Source organism: Microtus pennsylvanicus, chromosome 1 (assembly GCF_037038515.1).
Source record: "Microtus pennsylvanicus isolate mMicPen1 chromosome 1, mMicPen1.hap1, whole genome shotgun sequence".
Lineage (NCBI taxonomy): Eukaryota > Metazoa > Chordata > Mammalia > Rodentia > Cricetidae > Microtus > Microtus pennsylvanicus.
This window is the reverse complement of record NC_134579.1, coordinates 15,687,342-15,709,754: the sequence shown is the minus strand read 5'-3', so window position 1 is coordinate 15,709,754 and position 22,413 is coordinate 15,687,342. Positions and strand designations below refer to the sequence as shown.

General features: G+C 41.5%; 1 protein-coding gene across 6 annotated transcripts in view; it reads left to right on the top strand.

Moving 5' to 3' along the window:
- Nrip1 (nuclear receptor interacting protein 1) overlaps positions 1-20,074 on the top strand; it is an 85,461-nt gene extending 65,387 nt beyond the window's left edge. For 5 of the 6 annotated variants that reach the window (XM_075956906.1, XM_075956942.1, XM_075956733.1 and 2 more), the window contains one exon: positions 12,591-20,074. In XM_075956906.1, the coding sequence (XP_075813021.1) occupies positions 12,936-16,409 (3,474 nt within the window). In that variant the 5' untranslated portion in view covers positions 12,591-12,935 and the 3' untranslated portion in view covers positions 16,410-20,074. Of the gene's footprint in view, positions 1-8,985; positions 9,149-12,590 lie in introns of all 6 variants that reach the window. The other variant, XM_075956824.1, reaches the window with a different exon arrangement.
- The last annotated feature ends 2,339 nt before the right edge of the window (positions 20,075-22,413 follow it).

Genomic DNA, 22,413 nt, shown 5'->3' with positions numbered 1-22,413 from the left:
TTTAAGACGAAGGTCTAAGCCGACTGTTGGTGGCACTGTCTTTAAATCCCAGAACTCGGGAGGCAGAGGCAGGCAGATCTCCGTGAGTTCAAGGCCAGCCTGGGCTATAAGAGCTAGTTCCAGGACAGGCTCCAAAGCTACAGAAAAACCCTGTCTCAAAAAACCAAGGGGGAAAAAAAGTCTGTAAGCGGCGTAATAACCAGGCTAGTTTAATATGAAACAGCAAATTTTAATGAAGGGATAGCTTACAACACCAGGGATCCAGCGATGAGCAGGAGATACAAAAAAAGAGAGCGGTGGTGGGCTCACACTCTCCAGATTTATATGTAAACATTAGCCCGAGGCAAAACGCCGTCTAAGGGGCTGGGCTATCTCTGCATCTCCCCCTTTTGTCTAAATAAGACAGAACTAAACCAAATACAACTATATACATAATAACAAATAATAAATATAACAAACAATATTGAGAACAAAAGGTTTGCTAAACATTCTATCTCAAGGAGCCTAAATAATGTAGAGAGTAACTACAATTATATAATCTTCAACTCGTCAAAGATCTGAGAAGGGAATTAATATTACTTAACAAACGAGAGATATCCAAAATGTGCAACAAATGACAGAGACAACTGATTACCTGGGCAGTCACCCAAAGTCTCGTTTGCAATGTTGAGTCAACCAACTTTGGCTAAGGCCTAACATAACTGACAAAGCATTATTAAAGGCAAGGAACTTTCTTAGAACTATCCTACCCTGTCTTGGCAAGATAAGACAATCCTGTTTCATCCACTTATGGATATTCTGTATCTTTGTCAGTAGTTGAGGTATGGGCTTTTCTTAACCCAAAGGCCAGTTCTGCCAAGAAGACAAGCTCCCAGTGGAGTGTCTTTGGTGCTCAACATTCTCTCGGGAGTAGAGTGGCATTGCCAGGAGTAATTGTGTCTTGTTGGCACAGAATTCTAGGTTAGATTAAAGGCCATTTTCTACAGCTCTTCGAAGAGGCTGAAGATTATACTATCTATACTAAATATAATCTCTATGTATCTAAACGACCTGATTAATTCTCGCCCTCTAAGGGGCTGGGCTATCCCTACAAAAGTCTAAGGAAAGAAAACTAAGCATCTTTCTTTTCTCTTTGCAATTTCTCTTTGATTTAAATCTGTAGCAAAAGATTATACAGTTGCAGAATTTTCTGGGTTAATTACCTTGTGTCATGTATACAAATATGCCCACCTCACAGGTATGCACTGAATATACTGAAAGATTCAGCAGGTAGTTTTCAGTACCTGTAAAATATCAGGCATGGGCCCGGCGGTGGTGGTGCATGCCTTTAATCCCAGCGCTCGGGAGGCAGAGGCAGGCGGATCTCTGTGAGTTCGAGGCCAGCCTGGTCTACAAGAGCTAGTTCCAGGACAGGAACCAAAAAGCTACAGAGAAACCCTGTCTCGAAAATCAAAAAAAAAAAAAAAAATCAGGCACAGGAAGACTAAGGCATGTACAGTTCACCCAACATCTAGGATGGGGGTAAGAAGCAAGTGTCACGAAACAAGTTTTTTAAAAAAAGCCAGTCATTGTAGTTTGTTTCTGTAATCTCAACACTCAGAAGGCTAAAGCAGACTTGAGAATTCAAGGCCAGCCTCTGCCTCAACACTAAACAAACAAACAAACAAAAATCCCTAAGAAGTTCCCGAGCTTGCTGATGTGTCATCCGTCTATAAGTAACAGAAATTACTAGGTAAATGTAGTCAATATTTATAGTAAATATATATGAATGTATACATATGTATGAATATATATGTATGTGTGAAGTAGATCCTATCATTCCTTTCTCACAGCTTGAACCAAGCCCCCAACTAGAGCAGTACATTGACCAGAGTTGCTGGCCTACTTAGGTGCAGAGTCAAGACTCTAGAGACTGCTGTCCTCAATGCTGTACTTTGTAGTCCTTCTAAAATAAAAAAAAACATAACAGTAGAATAGCAGAAAAAGATTTTCAAATAGGAAAAGTTACCTTAAATTTTCCAAGTGCCATGAAAACTTTTGGTTGGCTGAAACAGCGAAAGACTGGAATTCCAAAGACCTTCATTTGGTTTTGGTTTAGCCACTGACTGAAGCCATCAAGCAGACGCTCAGTTGTTCCAAACTTTAGTGCCCTTGCCTGATAAAATGTTAATGAAGGCAAGTAAGACATCAACCACCCCCTGAGGGAAATCCAGGAAAATAGTATCCCCCCCACCATTTCCTCGGAGGAGGGTATGGGGCTGCAGCATGCCCATAGAAAGCAGAGCTTTGGACAATGCTCTTAGTAAGGGTTAGTAGTTCCTGACACGGTGTTCCCAGGAGTTTCCAAGCCGCTATTTTGACCAGTCAAGAGTTTATAAAAAATTGTGACTTTATAGCCCTCAGAGACCTGAGAATTTGTCATCTTTCTAGTGTCCTTTAACAGACTTCTCCCAACAGGAGACTTTTACTGTCTCACCTAGACCTCTGGGTTGAGAGAGCTAGTCAGTCAGTGGCCAGACACAGTTTGAAATTATTGTCTGATCCAACTAAAAAAAGCCAAAGTAGGGGCTGTGGACATAGCTATGTCAATAAAGTGTGTGCTGGCTTATCTCAGCACCCAGATGCAATACAGCATACCCAGGAGGCTGAGGCAGGAGGATCTCTGGGACTCACTGGCCGAGCAGCAATTGTGAGCTCCCAGTCCTGCAAAAGACCCTGTCTCAGAAAAGAAAAATATGGATGGCTCCTGAGGAAAAAAACACCCAAGGCTGACCTCTGACCTCTGACCTCCGTGGACACCCATGCATGTGCACCAACACGGATGTGAACACACACAGAAAAGCAAATGAGAAAAAGACTAAATTAACACATAAAACGAGGGACCGATTGTAGACCAGTACAAGGAAGAATTTATCTTTTCACTGGTGCCAACGTTGAGCAAATTCTCTGAACAAGAGTTCCTCCAGAATGTCTCTACTATGCCCAGACTGTGTGTGTGGCCGCATTGCCTCCCCAAGATGGTTCTGTGCATTTATAAACAATAACACATTAAAGAATGACTTACTTGCCCATGGGTAAACAGTTGATAAATCAAAGACCCAGAAATTGAACCCAAGCCTCTCAGCCTTGAGCCCCTGGTTTGAGTAAGACTTAACACTAATATTAAGAATAAATAGTCTGTACTTTCTGTCACAGAATAATTTGTTCTTTTGGTGGATTTTTAGAAATCAGACTTAATTTTATTTAATGCCATTGCAGACTCTGCCAACGGGAGTGAACCCGGCCCTTCGATTTTTAATGCAGGTCCCAGAAATGGTTTTCCCACAGACCAGTGTTTTACAGGCAAACACCAGAGGTATGCTCGCCATCCCTGTCAGGATTCACAGAAGCCTAGCTTGGGCTGTGTTGGTTTTGTTGAATTGGTTTTTAGTTTTTCTGATTTAGGTCTTAGGGTAGCTTTCTTATCCGTACCTATTCCTGTATGCTTGTGTGTTTATGTCTGTGTGTGTCTGTGTGTGTGTGAGCACGTGTGTGTCCATGTTCATGTTCTCGGTGCTGGTGTATACGTGCCAGGACATGCAAATCTCAGTGTGGCTCGTCATCCTCCATCTCACTTTCGACAGGTCTCTGCTCTTTATCTGCTGTGAGTGCCAGAAGGCCTGGCCCACAGATTCCCAAGGAGTCATAGTCTCTACCGTCCATCTCTCCTGCAGGGGTGATAGGATTACAGACACATCTGCGACATGTCAACCTTTAAGTGGGTTCTGGGATTTGAACTCGGGTCCTCACACTTGCACAGCAAATGCTCTAACATACATGCCATTTCTCCAGCCCCACTTTTACACATTGTGGTGGAATCACTTTAGGTTAAGATACTATTTTTATTTAGTCTAAGTGAAAGCCAATATTTGATACTCTCCAAATATATAGATATAAATGGAATCTAAGTTCTTTAATGAATAAATATTAACTTCAGTGTTTAATATTTAAAATGGGCATAAAGAGTACTTTCTTGGTTATATTTAATACAGTAAAATCAAAAGGTCTTTATTTTAGAAAAGTTTCCTTATTTCGCTCCATTATAATTAATTTTATAATATATATGATTTCTTTGGTTTTAGAGAACAAGTCTCTTTCAGTGTGAAACTTTATTCCTTGATATATCGTCATCCAAAAAAAAAAATTCACAAATACTATTTCAGTTACAAGTGAGTGCTCTTCATCTTTTTATATGGGCAACAGTTGGAAAGGGGGAAGGGATGGAAAACTCAGGGTACCAGTATTTTGAAACATATGCTTACTCTTGACTTGATCTTTATATGAGTCTTCCTAATATGGCTGACACAACATCAAAAACTGTTCATTTAAAAAAAAATGCGTATATCTTCTGCTTCTCTGCCAGAAGAGCAAGTGGTCACTCATGTCCGGTTAAAGCAAACAACTTTCATTACTTCTGGGGATTTTTATCGTTGTTTGTTTGTGTTGCTATGGACTGAGCCCAAGGCCCTGTATGTGTTTCACGGGCACTCCAGCACTGAGCTAAATTCCTCACCCCAGCCTCACTTCTGTATTTGTGTTAGTTTATATTCAGAAGAAACAAGTCTTGAATTTGAAGGCAGATGTTAACAATAACACCATATCGTTTTAAACACTGAGGTCTCTCTCAGTTACGATGGCCCACACCACAGTTAGCAAAACTAAGACTCCCAAAGATGACTTTTTGCACATTCTAAGAGCATGTCTGCCCAGTCCTGGAGACACGAGGATGAAAACATCTAGTTCTTGCCTCTGAGGAATTTACCCTGTATTGAGGAGCCAGGCGCGCACAAACAAAAAACCGCAATTTTTCAAGTGAGATGGCTGAGAATTCCTCTGAGTGCTGTGGAGTCTCAGAGAAAAAGCTACCTCTGGTCGGCAAGGTAGGGAAGGTGCCTGTCTGCGCCTCTCTTTCTAACCGGGCAGCAGTGTCTGAGAAGAAGGCGATAGTAGGGATAAGATGGACACGTGGGAAGAGAATGATTGAGCACGATTCTCTCTCCCATACCCCAGCCCTTCCCTCTGATCGCTTATTATGTCCTTGTGTACACAAAACAAATTAGCCATTTATATAGAGGCTCTAGCTAAGACAAAAACTCAAAGCGGCATGTAAATATTAAGAACTCTTGCTGCAGGAATCAGAGCGATTTCGAAGTCGAGCAAATTGAAGAGTGAAGTGCTCACCCGAGGCCTTGACCACTGCATACACTGTCCTCCTGCTGGAAACTGACAGACGGCCTAGCGAAATGATGAACAATTGCCATAAAGCTCAGGTAGTTAGCTCCTTAGTGGTGGCACAATTAATTTTACTGAAGTGTAAAAATAGTAAATATCATCTTCATTGTTAATAAAACGTCATCCAGGAGTATTCTCGGCCCTCTGTGTGAAGTCACAAAAGCCCAACCCATGTCACTTAGACCACTGCTCTTCCTGTTTCTCCAGCGGCTCACCGGAGTATTCCTCTAAATCCCCCTTCCTACGCCTGACCCCAGTCTACCTCTGCTTCCCAAGGCAGCTGCCATGGTGCGGGGTAGCTGCAAGCCACCCCATGGCAGAGACTTCAAATCCAAAGGCAGCAAGGCTGTCCCAGATTAGCAGTTCCCGGCTGCGGCTACTGAGGTCACTTCAGACACTGAGACGCAAGCACAGACGGGCAAGAGAGGTCAAAGAAAAGTACACAACGCAGTTTCTTAAATACGTAGGAAGGTGCTCAAAGTAGCCTAACACTGGTGTGCCAGGAGCTTCCACTTACCAGTTGAAGGCCACAGTTACCTGCTAATTTTTAAAGGTGTGGGACTTCTCCAAGAACCTGTGCGTGTAGTGTTCTTTGTCTGTAGCTAACGTTTGGGCTCAGGGTTGTAACGCCCCCTTTACCGGTGCCATCACTACCTATCCCTGTCCGGCCGTAGGTTGTCCCCACTGATACCTGTTCTCTAGCCTGCTGAAGCTTTCAATCTAAAGAGATTGGGTTCTGGGCCAGCACTGGCAAGAGCTATGGTACATTATGTTTACCATTTCTGGAAAATTATGGTCGGTTCACAGCAAGTCAGCACTTCTACCCTGGCTGTATGTAAAAAGAAACACATCATTCACGGATAAGTGTTCCCGCTAAGACAGCTTGGATGGTGTGTTTTATGAGGAATTTTTCTTGTTTTCCAAAAGAACTCATCAGTGGAACTTCCATTACTTGACAGAAATACATTGTGTTTTTTATCAAAATAATTAATGTCTAATAACTTATACATTATACATTAATCTTTCTTATTTATTTACTTATTTGTTTATTTATTTGAGATAGTCTCTGTTATGTAATTTTGGCTTTCCTGGAACTTACTGTGTAGACCAGCCTGACTGTGGACTCAGAGATCTAGCTGCACCTCTCTTCTCAGGCTCCAGGATTCAAGGTGTATGCCACCATGCCAGCTACATTAAATCTTAAATCTGCATCACAACTTTGAAGTTAGCCTACAGATCTGTGATTACACCCTGTTCCTTGTATGGCCGTGATTTTGTTAGGTAATTGTACCTTGGTAATAATTCCATTATAAAGCACTTTTGTAGCAATTGTTATTGATAACTAAAATTTCTTCCTAAATATATGCTGGAAATAGTGATGGAAATATTACAGGATGTTCCTATAGAACCACTACTCAACAACTGAAATTATACCTGATCTGAGATGTTGGGAAATATGGTATTAGATTCAATCCCATATAGATGGGACCTGTAAGCGAGCAGGATATGTTTCATGATATATGCAAGATAAACTTATTTTCAAATCATCGCTTGAGAAAGATGAATTACAGCAAACGGAAACACAAGCATATGCTTCTGTACATGTGAGCAGCCACAATTCTCAGACACACAGAATTCTACTCTCGCTTTACGGCAGTGTATTTAGCGGAATCATGCTTCATATGAAAACAGTATATAGATCTTGTCTTCAGGATGTAAGGGATATTTGTAAGACAGACTATATCCTGTGAGTAAAGTCACAGTGTCTGCGAGGTGTGCTGGAAACCGGGGGAGCTCTGATCAAATGCCAGCTGTTCCATCCGCTCTCCTGGTGATCTTTCTTGCTGATCTGTGACCTTGAGCTTGGACTGCTGTCTGTACCATCATCTATTTTAAGGATGGAAAAGCTGTAGTTGAGTTCAGTAGAAATTATGCATTAGTCTCAAAAGATGCCCCTGTGTGTACATATCAGAAACGGGCAATGCCGAGAGAAAGGGGCTCGTTTTCCATGCTACTCATTACTTTGATAGAAATTGGGAAATAAACTTTGAAAACTAAAAGAAGAGACTTGTTACTTTGAGAAAATGTTAAAGAAAGCCTTAAGAAGCTGCCCCCTATGTTGTTATAGATTTAGACTTTTCAAAAAAAGAGAGCAGAAACTGGTGTTACCACAGTAATTCGTCAGTGATTATTTTCTGTTGTTTCAAGTCTTGTGAGGACAGCTCAGGATTTTATGACATCAACCTAGACACATTCATTTCTGTCATCAGATGATGGTGTCATCTTCCCTGCATTTGTCTGGGTCCTCAAAGATCCGGAATATTTTCTTGCATCTTGTTCACTATATAACCATGGCGAAATAAGTGAACGTTCCAGTGTGAGTGTAAATTCATATTTAGTTTTTAAATAAACATGGGTTTATTATATTGTGACCTTCAGAAAATAAAATGTGTGGAAATAAGAAATTTGGAGGGGATTGAGAGGACTTCAAAACTATTTCCTTCTTCCAGGATTCAGTAAGAGAGCCATCAAAGATGGCTCATTTACTATACAACTCTGTGACAAACACCCGTCTGGTTAAAGTGCGTGTTACTGTGTCAACTACAGTTTGACAGATTGCTTGGGATCGTGGAGGGTTGTGGAGGTCCTCCTAAGCCCGGTCTGCACCGAACGCTTAGGTTTAGTCAAGCAGCCATGTCTCCTGAAGCTTTTTAAATGGGGAAGTCAAGTGACCGTTTTAAACCTGTGCAAACCCCCAGCAGGCAAGCCCCAGCCATGGACCTGGAAGTTAGGAGCAAATGTAGCCTTGAGCAAAAAATCTATAAATGTGCCCCCCCAATTTTCAGTAGAGAACAATTTGGGTGCCAGTGGGTATTTTTTGTCTACCCTAACTCTGTGGTTCATTTATACAAACTGTGAACCTTCAGGGGAGTTGGGTGAGGGACTCTTAATTTTAATTGCAGAGGGTGAGGGTCTCATTTGAGCAACTGATTGAAATAATTTCATGGGGGGTACCTATTAAAACTCTCCAACCAGCATCTATCTTTTGACGAAGATAGCACTGTGAAGGAAGTTACCTTGGCGTTCGGCTTCCCTCAAAGGATGCACATTTTGATGAGAAATAACTGAGAACTGGATTTTGGGCTTATGCTTTTACCTCCCAGTCGTCATTCCTGCTGTGAAGGATCTGCAAAGGAATGCTTCGTCTACTCTTTTTAACGTTTTTTCCTAGCAACATCCTCAGGTTCACTTTATAGAGGGGAATCATTGTAGTCGTGTGTGTCCCCCCCACCCCCGTGCCCCGCCGCCCACCTTAGTAAAGTCTAGGATCCTCATCTCCAATGTTTTCTCCTTTGCTGTTCTGTGGAATTACGGGGTGAGTTCTTCTGTAAGTTCTATTTGCTGCCGGCTCAGAGCCGCACTTTCTGCGCTCTGGACAGAGTGTTGCCTGTTGTGGCATTTCCCTTTCATTCTCAACTTTTGAAACTTCTTTTCTCGGTAAATAAATAGGACTTTAGGGTGTTTTTACTACTTTGTTTACTAATACTTAATGAGATACTGTAATTCTTTTTTCTTTTTTTTCTCCCCCTCCCCCCCCTTTGTCTAGAAAGAGCCCTCAAGGGCCCAAAGTGTAACCCACAGTAGATTATTGTCATAGAAGTTACTATTGAGTGGCACAAGGAAGTAATCCTTGAACCCTTCTATATGTTACAGGAATTGGAGCCAAGGATCAAAATATTCTTTAAAGCTTCAATGAAGAAAGTCCTTGAAATTTAATATTCAGATAATTATGACTTGACCATGAAGAAAGTGGAAAATTTTCATGCATAAAATTGGAAGTCATTCCCTAGACTCACTTTAAATAGCATGTGGCATGGTAGGTGTCAAGTCATGTGAGTGTGTGTTTCATGAAGAATTTGACTGAAAGAAATCTCATGTTCTTTGTTATTTATCTTCAACCAAAAGTAATCTCATAAACAAGAACTCAGCTACATCTTTTGATAGCTAAATATAACCTCAGTATTTGGTTTTACTGTTTTGAAGTATATAAAATTTCAGCAAAGTTTCCTTTTCCTTAATAAACAGTTTGTAAATGGAGAACAAAACATTGCTTTGGAAATAATCTAATTACTTCAAAGTAATTAATATTGTGTCTACTTGTGATCTCACATGTAAACTACTTACACCATTTTAAAATTATATTTATTTATTTATTTATTTGGTTTATCGAGATAAGGTTTCTCTGTGTAATAGTCCTAGCTGTCCTGGAACTCTCTTTGTAGACTAGGCTGACCTCAAACTCACTGAGATCCATCTGCCTCTGCCTCTAAGTGCTGTGATTAAAGGCATGCACCACCACCTGGCTTTTTTTTTTAAATTAATACATCCCTTATAAAGCACACACACACACACACACACACACACACACACACACACACACACACTTTGAGCTAAACTTAATCCTTTTCAAGTATTTTGTTAAATACCAAGATACATTTTTGAAAATATACTCTTACAGTTAAAACATTAATAGGTTTTTCATTAAAACACTCTGTGTTGAAATATCTGTCTAATCATATGATCAAGATTCCATAAATTTTTTTTTTTTTTTTTTTTTAGAATTCTCTCAGAAATGCTGTTCTTTCTACTACATACTAAAAATACCCAGTGATTTTTTTTTCATGAGAAAGGTCTAGAAGATCTAAAAGGTATTTAGAAACAATCTTTAAGTTAAAGAAGGCAGGGTTTACTTTACAGTTTTAATATTGAATAACCGACATGAATTGAGTTTCTGTGAGATGAATTAGTGCCTGGAGAACTGTTTTGGTTTTCAAGACTTATTTAAAAGTTATTAATTGATAATAAGGATTGTATTACATGAAATTCTTTTTTTAAGTTACAGCTACCAGTGTGTTTGTGTGTATGTGTGTTTATATGTGCTGTCAAAGATCAAACCCAACGGCTTGGACTGCACATTGTACATTTGAAGCAAGGATTCAACATTGAACTGCATCTCCAGCTTAGGAATGTGGTTATAATGGAGCACAATATTGTATTTTGCTTTCATTTTTGTATATAGGTATATATACATTAATATTTATATACAGATAAATTTTCATTGGAGCCTTTTATGCATTCTTATAAATTTTCCTCCTCTTTTTCTCCTCCTCCTCCTCCTCCTCCTCCTCCTCCTCCTCCTCCTCCTCCTCCTCCTCCTCCTCCTCCTTCTCCTTCTTCTTCTTCGTGCTTTGGCCATTTTGCTGCTGTAGGAGCAGTATGAGACTTTTTGATGACTCTGTTGAAATAACAGAGCTAAACAACTTCAGAATAGAAAAATTTAGGCTTCTGTAGCTCACACTTGCAAAGGTTTCCGTCTTCCAGTTGGAGGGCACCTCCCATTATGGCGGACAGGTGCAGAATCTATGCTTGGTAGTCCTTTTTTCCCCACTTTTTTCCAACCTGGGTTTCTTGACTATGGGATAGCGTTGCCCACATCCACGGTGGCTCTCCCCGCATAGTTAATCCTCTCTGGAAATGTTCTCACAGGTACACCCAGGGATGGGCTTTACTAATCTAGGTGTTTCTCAATTGCACCAAGATGACAAGATTAACCACCACAAGCAATTCGCTGTGCTTAAAAAGACAAAAGGAAAATAATTGATTCCCTGCAAAGTGAGGCAATCCTGAAATGTCGTCACCATTAAAAGCCATCCGCAGAGCCATTGTGCAATCCATCTGCGGCATCATCTTTCAGAATGCAAAAAAGCTGCAAGTCCTACTTTTGTACCCAGATTTAAAAGTTTTTATTAAACAAAGGTCATAATTTAATATTTTTTATCTTCTGTCCAGAATGTATTACTTTGAGAACTTTTAACATCTAATTATTCTGCATAAAAGTCAGAAACCATTCTTTTCTTATAACTGATATTTTTCATTTTTGGAGTAACTAACTGCAGTAACCAGCTGAATAAATGATCTCATTTTCACATCATCTCTTTCCTTACAACTTCTTTTTGTCATACATCCACCTCAGTCTTTTCCCACTTGATGAAGAGTCTCACGTGCATTTGGGCTGCTCAACATCTTGGAAGTCTGGAAGATGGTGGGCATGGAGGTTCCGGCTTCAAGACAGCAAGATAAATTTCTTGTCATCTTCAGAACTGCATTGTCTGCTCATTTTACCCTTGAGTTTGAGAACAACCACCTGATATGAAGCTATCTGAACTTATTAGTCAAGGAGTGGCGTATACAAGTCATTGTCGTTCATGGCCAGGGGTTAGGCATCTCTGAACTCAGATTCCAAATCATCCAATAGGAACCCTTCCTTCATCAACTTTTCTGGTAATTTGGGCAAAAAGTGAAAACTATTTTTAAAGAATTTTTTTCTTTTAATTTTCTTCTTAAAAATTTAAAGCAATCTTACAATACTTTCTGAATCACTTTTTAAATGTCTCTGTATTTATTGGGAATATAAAAGGAAATCGAAGGGGTAGGGAGAAAAGGACTTTATTCTGAGACTAGTCTAGAAATGTGGGCACAGGCTCACCTTACCCAGTGTTAGTGTTCCCTATCACAGACTCTGTTTTTATATCCTTCCGCCGTGGTCCTAAAGCAGATTGTTGTGCAGATTGGAATTGGAGAGCTTGAGCCGTTAAAGGAGCAGAGTGAATCCTCGGGATGCCATTTCGCGCTGTTCTCCTGTGCAGTCCAGATGAGGTTATAGCGTGCAGTTTCCAAGTGGTGACCTTAGTCTTTTAGGTTCTCATTTATCCGTACTTCAGAGGGCAAGAACGTGTATCCAGGCATGTGTTTTTATGGTTATTTTCCTTTCGAGGATTAATACATAAAGTTTCATATCTAGTGTGTTATGTGTGCTAGTTACAATTAGCATAGTGGGCCTCATACTGCAGGATTTTTTATATGTCATTTTGTTGTTCCTGAGGTTAAGCTATACATTCTGATTTAGGAAATGATTATAATTAGCCTGTCTTCTAGTTCTTCTGGTAAGGGAGGAAATAAACAATGAGACAGGTAAGTGAATATTCTGTACAACATTGGGGCGTGTTTGCAAACTCTCCTATGAATAATTGCATAGATGCTCACAAACTCTTATGTCCTCCTTTGGTTGCTATGGAGTATGTTTAAGGCTCCTTACCTGCAAATCACGTATCAAATGGATGTGGCTGTCATATGTATATGTGTTTAGTATCCATGTATAATTTCTATGCATAAACTCATGCTATATTTTATTCCTTGTAGGTAATAAGCAAGATTCTGGTTCTGTACCTCCTTAACTGTTTCTGTTTATTTATTTTTAGATACTGACACGTACATTTGGTGAGCAACAAACGATGAAGAAAGACCAACAGTATAGTCCCTGAGAAGGGCTGCCTGCGTGCCACTACATACCTCTGTGTAAGGAGGGAGTTCCAGCTGCTCCTTGCCTAGCTGCTGATCAGTGCTGGGGTCTGCATTGGAGTTTGCCTGCCTCTTACCTGTCACTGCCAGACGACATCCCGGTCAGAATGTAACAGCACATCCCTCCTTGACCGTTAGTGAAGGTGACCGACTGACATTGACTTCCTGAAGTTGGGTCTTACCGGTGAAAGGAAGCATCTTCAAAGTGACTAGAAGCCACGCCCCTGTGAACACTTGTATTGAACATGACTCATGGAGAAGAGCTTGGCTCTGATGTGCATCAGGATTCTATTGTTTTAACTTACCTAGAAGGATTACTAATGCATCAGGCAGCCGGGGGATCAGGTACTGCCCTTGACAAAAAGTCTGCCGGCCACAACGAAGAAGACCAGAACTTTAACCTTTCTGGCAGTGCCTTCCCCACCTGTCAAAGCAATGGTCCCACGCTCAATACACACACATACCAGGGATCCGGCATGCTGCATCTCAAAAAAGCCAGACTGCTGCAGTCTTCCGAGGACTGGAACGCGGCAAAGCGGAAGAGGCTGTCTGATTCCATCGTGAATTTAAACGTGAAGAAGGAAGCTTTGCTGGCTGGCATGGTGGAGAATGTGCCCAAAGGCAAACAGGATAGCACGCTACTGGCCTCTTTGCTGCAGTCATTCAGCTCGAGGCTCCAGACTGTTGCTCTGTCACAGCAAATTAGACAGAGCCTCAAAGAGCAAGGATATGCCCTCAGTCACGATTCCTTAAAAGTGGAAAAGGATTTAAGGTGCTACGGCGTGGCCTCGAGTCACTTGAAAACGCTGCTGAAGAAAAGTAAAACCAAGGATCAAAAGTCAGGTCCCACCCTCCCTGATGTGACTAAAAACCTCATCAGAGACAGCTTTGTGGAGTCTCCTCATCATGCCGGACAAAGTGGGGCAAAGGTCATGAGTGAACCCTTGTCATGTGCAGCGAGATTACAGGCTGTTGCCAGCATGGTGGAAAAAAGGGCTAGTCCTGCCACCTCCCCCAAGCCTAGTGTTGCCTGCAGCCAGTTAGCGCTGCTCCTTTCGAGCGAAGCTCACCTGCAGCAGTACTCGCGGGAGCATGCTCTAAAAACCCAGAATGCACACCAAGCAGCAAGTGAAAGGCTCGCTGCCATGGCCAGATTGCAAGAAAATGGTCAGAAGGAGATCAGCAGTTTCCAGCTCCCCAAAGGGGTGTCCGGCCATCTCAATGGACAGGCCAGAACCTCGTCATCAGGCAAACCGGTGGCTAGCAAGAATAACGCAACATCGTTTCAGAATCCAATGGGCGTTGTTCCGTCTTCCCCCAAAAGCACGGGCTATAAAACCCCGCTGGAAAAGAACAACATAAAGCAAGCCGCTAATAACAGTTTGCTCTTACACCTGCTCAAGAGCCAGACCATACCCACGCCAATGAACGGGCACAGCCAGAGCGAGAGAGGCAGTCGTTTCGAGGAGAGTAGCACACCCACGACGATTGACGAGTACTCCGATAACAACCCTAGCTTCACCGACGACAGCAGCGGAGACGAAAGCTCCTACTCCAACTGCGTTCCCATAGACTTGTCCTGCAAACACCGCATCGAAAAGCCAGACGCCGACAGACCCGTGTCTCTTGAGAACCTCACACAGTCCTTGCTAAACACCTGGGATCCCAAAGTCCCTGGTGTGGATATCAAAGAAGATCAAGATACCTCAAAAAATTCCAAGCTGAATTCACACCAGAAGGTCACTCTTCTTCAGCTGCTACTTGGCCATAAAAGTGAAGAAAATGTTGAAAGGAATGCCAGCCCTCAGGAAGTCCACTGTGACGTGAGTAAGTTCAATCCGCAGAATTACACAAGGACTTCCGTCATTGAAAGCCCCGGTCCCAACAGGACTACCCCGGTGAGTACTCCACCACTGCACACAGCCGCCAAAGCCGAGTCTCCCATCAATCTCTCCCAGCCCTCGCTGGTCATCAGGTGGAATTCCCCGCCATATGCCTGCAGTACCCCCACTTCAAAACTAACGAATCCTGTGGCTGGCCACTTGATGGACCTCACCAAAAGCAAAGAATCGCCCGCTGAGAAACCAACCCCAAGTGAGGGTGCACAAAATTCGACCACGTTTAGTGCCAGTAAACTGTTACAAAATTTGGCCCAGTCTTCCATGCCCTCGGAAGAGCTCAGACCCAGCAAACAGCTGCTAAGTGGAAACACAGAGAAACCTCTCAGTGTGATTGATAGGTTAAATAGCCCTCTGCTCTCAAATAAAACACATGCAGTTGAAGAAAACAAAGCCTTCAGCAGTCAGCCAGTGGGACCTGATCCGGCACTTCCTGGTTGTGAGATAGAAAATCTGCTGGAAAGACGCACTGTCCTCCAGTTGCTCCTGGGAAATTCCAGCAAAGGGAAGATCGAAAGGAAAGAGAAAGTTCCTTTGCGAGACGAGCCTACTCAAGAGCATCCGGAGAGATCTGGAAGTGAACAAATACTGATGGTGAAAATCAAATCCGAGCCTTGTGATGACTTCCAGCTTCACAACGCAGGTGTGCATTTAAACCACGATGCTAAGAGCGCCGCGTTCTTAGGCGCCACTCCCACCATGCGGAGGAGTACAACTGCCTTACCCGTATCCGAGGACTTGAAATCGGAGCCTTCCTCACCTCAGGATTTTTCTTTCTCCAAGAATGGTCTGTTAAGTCGGTTGCTGAGACAGAATCAAGAGAGTTACCCAGCAGAAGATCAGGACCGGAGTCACAGAAATAGTGAGCTGACACCCCTGGAATCGAAGAACTTTTGCATGGTCCCCAAGAAAAGGAAGCTTTATACGGAGCCACTAGAAAATCCGTTTAAAAAAATGAAAAATAGTGCAGTAGAGACCGCCAGTAATCACCATGCCCCCGAAGTGCTCTATGGGTCCTTGCTTAATCAGGAAGAGCTGAAAGTTAGCCGAAATGATCTTGAGTATAAGTACCCTGCGGGTCACAGTTCAGCCAGTGAGAGTGAACACAGGAGTTGGGCCAGAGAGAGCAAAAGCTTCAATGTTCTGAAACAGCTGCTTCTCTCAGAGAACTGTGTGCGCGATTTGTCGCCGCACAGGAGTAACTCGGTCGTCGACAATAAAAAGAAAGGACACAAAAACAGTGTGCCCAGTAGCAAACCGGAATTCGGCATTTCTTCTTTAAACGGACTGATGTATAGTTCCCCTCAGCCCAGCAGTTGTGTGGATAATAGGACATTTTCATACCCGGGAGTGGTAAAAACTCCGCTGAGCCCTCCTTTCCCAGAGCCCTTGGGCTGTGTGGGGTCCAGACCAGAACCTGGGCTTTTGAATGGGTGTTCCATGCCCATGCCCAACGAGAAGGGACCCATTAAGTGGGTCATCACAGATATGGATAAGAATGAATATGAGAAAGACTCCCCAAGACTGACCAAAACCAACCCCATCCTCTATTACATGCTCCAGAAAGGAGGCAATTCTGTTACCACTCGGGAAACACAGGACAAAGAACTCTGGAGGGGGCCTTCCTCTGCTGAGAGTGTCTCACAGGTCACAGTCAAAGAAGAGCTGCTTCCTGCAGCGGCAACTGAAGGCTCCTTCTTCAATCTAAGAAGCCCTTACAATAGCCATATGGGAAATAATGCTTCCCGCCCACACAGTACAAACGGAGAAGTTTATGGACTTCTGGGAAGCGTGCTCTCGATAAAAAAAGAATCGGAATAACGCGTACCTGCCATATCACTTTGGATCTTTTTAAAATTAATCAGTATGAACTTGAGATCTGTATAAATAAGAGCATGATTTGAGAAAAGCATGGTATAATTGAAACTTCTTCATTTTGAGAGTATTGGTTCCTGGTGATGTTTAAATATGCATACTAATTTTTGCTTAAACATTAGATGTCCTGAGGAAGCTATTGAACTAGAGGTTGGTTGTTTACTGCTTCTGTATGTGTCAAGATAACAACTGTGAGTAGCCTATGGATGGGACTCTTATAACCATAAATCTGAGGCATACGTTAGAATGCAAAACTCCATCAAGAGTGGATTGATGCAGTTTGCTTGCTCTCTTTATTAGGGTACTTCATTCCGCATCTCCGAAGTCAGCCTACATAGCGTGTTTTTAAAGTCCAAATTGTTAATTATTTGAAAGATAATCAAATGAAGAGAAACACAGAAGCCTTGTGCTGAGTCACGTCTCCTCAGTCCAAAAGTAAGGAAAAGGAATGCTTGCATTTTTCACTTTTGCTAAACAAAAATTCTTTTTAACTCTTGGAACAAGTTTTGAGATTCCCATTGTCTGCCCCACCCCAGACCTTTTCAATATGTATTTCTTTAGACCTTTTACTATTTAGTAAAAATTGATTACAATTGAGGGGAGTTTAATAGATCTCTAACAATCAAAGGCAGATTTCCATTTTTTATATTTTGACTACTAAATTAATACCTCCTCCTTTTGCAAATTTCAGGAAGGCAATGTTCATCCTCAGGCAGTTGCCTGAACAATTGACTACTTAGAAATAGTTTTTAACAAAAGCAAAACAAATTTTCTTCGGACGGTTTTCACCATCTCTTGTGAGAGTTACTCCTCACCATTCCTGTGGTACCTGGAAATCTTAGGACCAGGATTTCTTAATCCTGGGCACAGAAACTGCATTAGGACCATCTGGAGCAGATTGCTAGGCAGCATCTCAGGTCTACAGAACAGGGTCTCTGCTGGACCTGGGAGGCTCCAGCCTGCATCTTTACATGTTCTGTGTGTGTTTAAAAACCACGGCTTACAACTTTGCCGGAACATGGGACGTTAAAGAAACTATTTGATGCCTATATTTTCCCCCAATACAGTCACACATCAACTCAAAATTTGCAATATTGTAGTTCCTATATTGCTGTTGTATCTTTGGAAATCAGGTTCAGAATATACTTTTTATGACAAAAAAAATCAGGTAGAGGGGACAATTTTCCTATCTGGGCCAACATCTCAGGAAAAATCTGATTATTTATTTGTTCTAATTAGTAACATCGACTTAATTAGCCTTAGGGATGGAATAACAGGGCCACTTAGCAAACTCAGGTGATCCCAGGATGGTTGGGAAACTTCTCCTGAATACATCCTTCCCTTCTCTTCAGACCATCTTCTGCAGAACAGTGCTTATGAAGATAGCAGTTTAAACCCAAGAAACACATTAAACTCAGATTTTCTGGCAACAAATCACAGGGCACCTTTCCATGACAGAACCTGCATGGTCACTTCACGGCACCATCTCATTCTAGACGTATTGAAAGTAAACACTGGTACTGTCTTGGAAGATCTTACTGTGTAATTGAGCCACATGGAATTTTGACCCTAAAACAGGTTGGGTTTTGAGTTCAATTTTACATCCCACAGTTCACCCACCAGACAATATTTTCCTTTCGGTCTTGAACCAGGTTAGCAACCGACTTAATCAAAAAATTATTGTGTACTCTGTAATTAAGTAGGAGGAAGTTTATTTGAAGTTGTTGTATGTACTTGAAGCTGTTTCTAAGATTTTTTTTATATTGCAAATGGACATTATTTCTTAATTATCTAAAATTCTAAATGCTTATTTTTTTTTCTCAAGATGGTTTGTAAATAGTTCATGGATATGTTCTATGGTAACCGGAGTGTATATTATGCTTCACAGAGGGAGAGGAAGGCCTATGGTTATTCTGCTATGAGAAATTCCACTGGCCAGTGAAGACACTTTACTCCATGTCCGTACTGTGACAATCTCATTGTCTACACTATATAAATAAGCTTTACACTAAGTCATTTTTCTCGGTTATTGTGAAAGGGTGGGGGCCTTAGAAATCTGTTGTAGGACGCTGGTGTTCATCCTTAGTTGGAGGCACTGGGCTTCTTACAGTGATGCAGCACTTAGGTCAGGGAACCTTCCAGAGCCACCGTTGCTTTGTTTTGTTTGTTTTTGTTGGAATGGGAATATGTAATACAGAAATAAATATGACTATAAAGAATGCTGTTCTGACTTACTAGAGAATACCCACACAGTGAGTTTAGAGTAATCTTAATGAAGAGGAAGGGCATACATCCTCCAGTTTCCTTTTTTTATGCATATGTAGATTCAGATATGCACACATCCACATTTTCAAGGACTGTTTTCCATATCTAGGCAATTTCTTCCTAATAAAGTCATTTGTGACAGGGGACTGCAGCTCTCATTGACATCAGTAAGGTAGCACTACCTGTTTATTCTCTGCACATCTTACAGAGGGATAAACTGGTAAGAATATATATTTTCTATATATATATATATAAAATGTGTATATATATATATATTGACTTGTTAAATGAAGATGTTAAAATTGGTTTTTAAAAGTAATGTAAATAGTGATTTCCTTAATGAAAAAAATACATATTTTGTATCGTTCTAATGCAACAGAAAAACCTTTTAATTTCTTTCGTTCCTGTATATTCCATGTATAAGTGTAAATATAATCAGACAGGTTTAAAAAAAATTGTGCATGTATGTATACAGTTGCAAGTCTGGACAAATGTATAAAATAAACTTTTATTTAAGTTGTGATTACCTGCTGCATGAAAAGTGCATGGGGAACCCTGTGCATCTGTGCATTTGGCAAAAAAAATGTCTTACCAAGTCAGATCAGATGTTCATCCCAACACGACAGTATTCCATTTCTGGACATGACTTCTGTGGCTTAAACTTTGTGAGAGAATGTGCTTTCAATCCAAGGGTCTTAATTTTAAAAAAACAAAAAAAAAGCAACCACTTTCAACATAAGCATTCACAGAACTTCACCAATCTTAAAATCCCATTGGAAACATTACAGCCAGTGTTCCTACAGGCACAGTACCATTCATGGTTTGAATTCTGGGGTTTGCAACCAGTTTTGATGCAGTCTGCTCAGTAACATAATTTGCCATTTTTATTAGAAATTTAATTTCTTCATATGGTATCATGAATTGTACATACTGCAGTGTGAATTTTTTGTTTTGTTTTTTTTAATCTTTTAGTGTTTACTTCCTGCAGTGAATTTGAATAAATGAGAAAATGCATTGTCTCTAACTTGAAATGACTTATTTTTGCGTGTTCTCTCTGGTTTTTAGTTTTACATTACTGTCCAAGTCCCAGGTCAGTTAAAAAGAAAAAATAAATAAAAGCAATAGATCATGTATTTTGTCTGTCTCGGAAAAAATGAAGGGGAAAAATAAGCAACAGACCAGCCAGTTAGTATATTTAGAAACATGTAATTAAAGCATAGCTCAAAATGACAGTTGGCCTGTGGTCTGTCTTCCATTTCTCACTGTGTAACTCAATGACCACTACATTTTTTTTTTTTAGACTGGAGTTTGTACAATGTTCCAAAATAAAGCTAATTAGATACATATACTTTGTCTTAAGATTTTTATCAGGGGTTTTTATTTTACTTTTTCTGTGTCTTGTTTGTTTTTATTGCAAGAAAATGTTTGGATTACTTTCCAAATAAATCTGTATATATAGGAAAAGAGTTAAATGTGGTCAGCTGTATATGTATGCGGTCAGAGATGGAGACATTTGCTTCATGTCTGTTGGCAGAAGTAAAGACTGAGCCCAAGTCTTCCATCTGGACAGGTGTTCTGCCACCAAGATAGTTTCACAATGTTATTTTTACTTTTTATTTTGAGACAAGGTCTCACAAAGTTGCCTAGGGTATCCTTGAACTCCCTGTTTTGTCCATACAAACTTTGACCTTGATTTTTTCTTGCTTAAGCCTCCTAAGGAGCTAAAATTTATAGTTCTGAGCCATCAGGCCCAGCTAAGACCAGCTTATTTAGGGAGAAAAACAGTGATATAAGCCTCCTTTCTCTTCACTTTTTTAAAAATTTTTTATTGAGAAAAAGAAAAAAAAAGTTTCTGCCTCCTCCCAGCCTCCCATTTCCCTCCCCCTCCTCCCACCCTTTTCCCCCTCCCCCCACTCCTTTCCCCCTCCCTCTCCAGTCCAAAGAGCAGTCAGGGTTCCCTGCCCTGTGGAAAGTCCAAGGTCCTCCCCCCTCGGTCCATGTCTAGGAAGGTGAACATCCAAACTGGCTAGGCTCCCACAAAGCCAGAACATGAAGTAGGATCAAAACCCCGTGCCCTTGTCCTTGGCGTCTCATCAGCCCTCATTGTTCACCATGTTCAGAGAGTCCGGTTATATCCCATGCTTTTTCAGTCACAGTCCAGCTGGCCTTGGTGAGCTCCCAATAGATCAGCCCCACTGTCTCGGTGGGTGGGTGCACCCCTCGTGGTCCTGACTTCCTTGCTCATGTTCTCCCTCCTTCTGCTCCTCATTGGGGCCTTGGGAGCTCAGTCCAGTGCTCCAGTGTGGGTCTCTGTCTCTATCTCCATCCATCACCAGATGAAGGTTCTATGGTGATATGCAAGATATTCGTCAGTATTGCTATAGGATAGGGTCATTTCAGGTTCCCTATCCTCAGCTGCCCAAGGAACTAACTGGGGACATCGCCTTGGGCTCCTGGGAGCCACTCTAGGTTCAAGTCTCTTGCCAACCCTAAGGTGGCTCCCTTAACTAAGAATTGTGCTTCAGTGCTCCCCTATCCAACCTTCCTTTATCCCAATCATCCCGTTTCCCCAAGTTTCCCCCATCCCCTTCTCACTTTTCTCTCCCCATCTCTTCTTACCCCCATCCCACCCCACCCCCAAGATCCCAGTTTTTCCCACCGCAATTTTGTCTACTTCCCATAGCCAGGAGGATAACTATATGTTTTTCTTTGGGTTCACCTTCTTATTTAGCTTCTTTAGGATCACCAATTATAGACTCCGTGACCTTTATTTATGGCTAGAAACCATTATGAGTGAGTACATCTCATGTTCATCTTTTTGGGTCTGGGTTACCTCACTCAGGATAGTGTTTTCTATTTCCATCCATTTGCATGCAAAATTCAAGAAGTCATTGTTTTTTACCACAGTGTAGTACTCTAATGAGTATATATTCCACACTTTCTTCATCCATTCTTCCATTGAAGGACATCTAGGTTGTTTCCAGGTTCTGGCTATTACAAATAATACTGCTGTAAACATAGTTGAACAAATGCTTTTGTCATATGATAGGGCATCTCTTGGGTATATTCCCAAGAGTGGTATTGCTGGGTCCAGGGATAGGTTGATCCCGAATTTCCTGAGAAACCGCCACACTGATTTCCAAAGTGGTTGCATAAGTTTGCATTCCCACCAGCAATGGATGAGGGTACCCCTTCCTGCACAACCTCTCCAGCAAAGGCTATCCTTGGTGTTTTTGATTTTAGCCATTCTGACAGGTGTAAGATCATATCTCAGAGTTGTTTTGATTTGCATTTCCCTGATCGCTAAGGAGGTTGAGCATGACCTTAAGTGTCTTTTGGCCATTTGAACTTCTTCTGTTGAGAATTCTCTGTTCAATTCAGTGCCCCATTTTTTAATTGGGTTAATTAGCATTTTAAAGTCTAGTTTCGTGAGTTCTCTATATATTTTGGAGATCAGACCTTTGTCTGTTGCGGGGTTGGTGAAGATCTTCTCCCAGTCAGTAGGTTGCCTTTGTGTCTTAGTGACAGTGTCCTTTGCTTTTCAGAAGCTTCTCAGTTTCAGTAGGTCCCATTTATTCAATGATGCTCTTAATGTCTGTGCTGCTGGGGTAATACATAAGAAGCGATCTCCTTTGCCCATCTGTTGTAGGGTACTTCCTATTTTCTCTTCTATTAGGTTCAATGT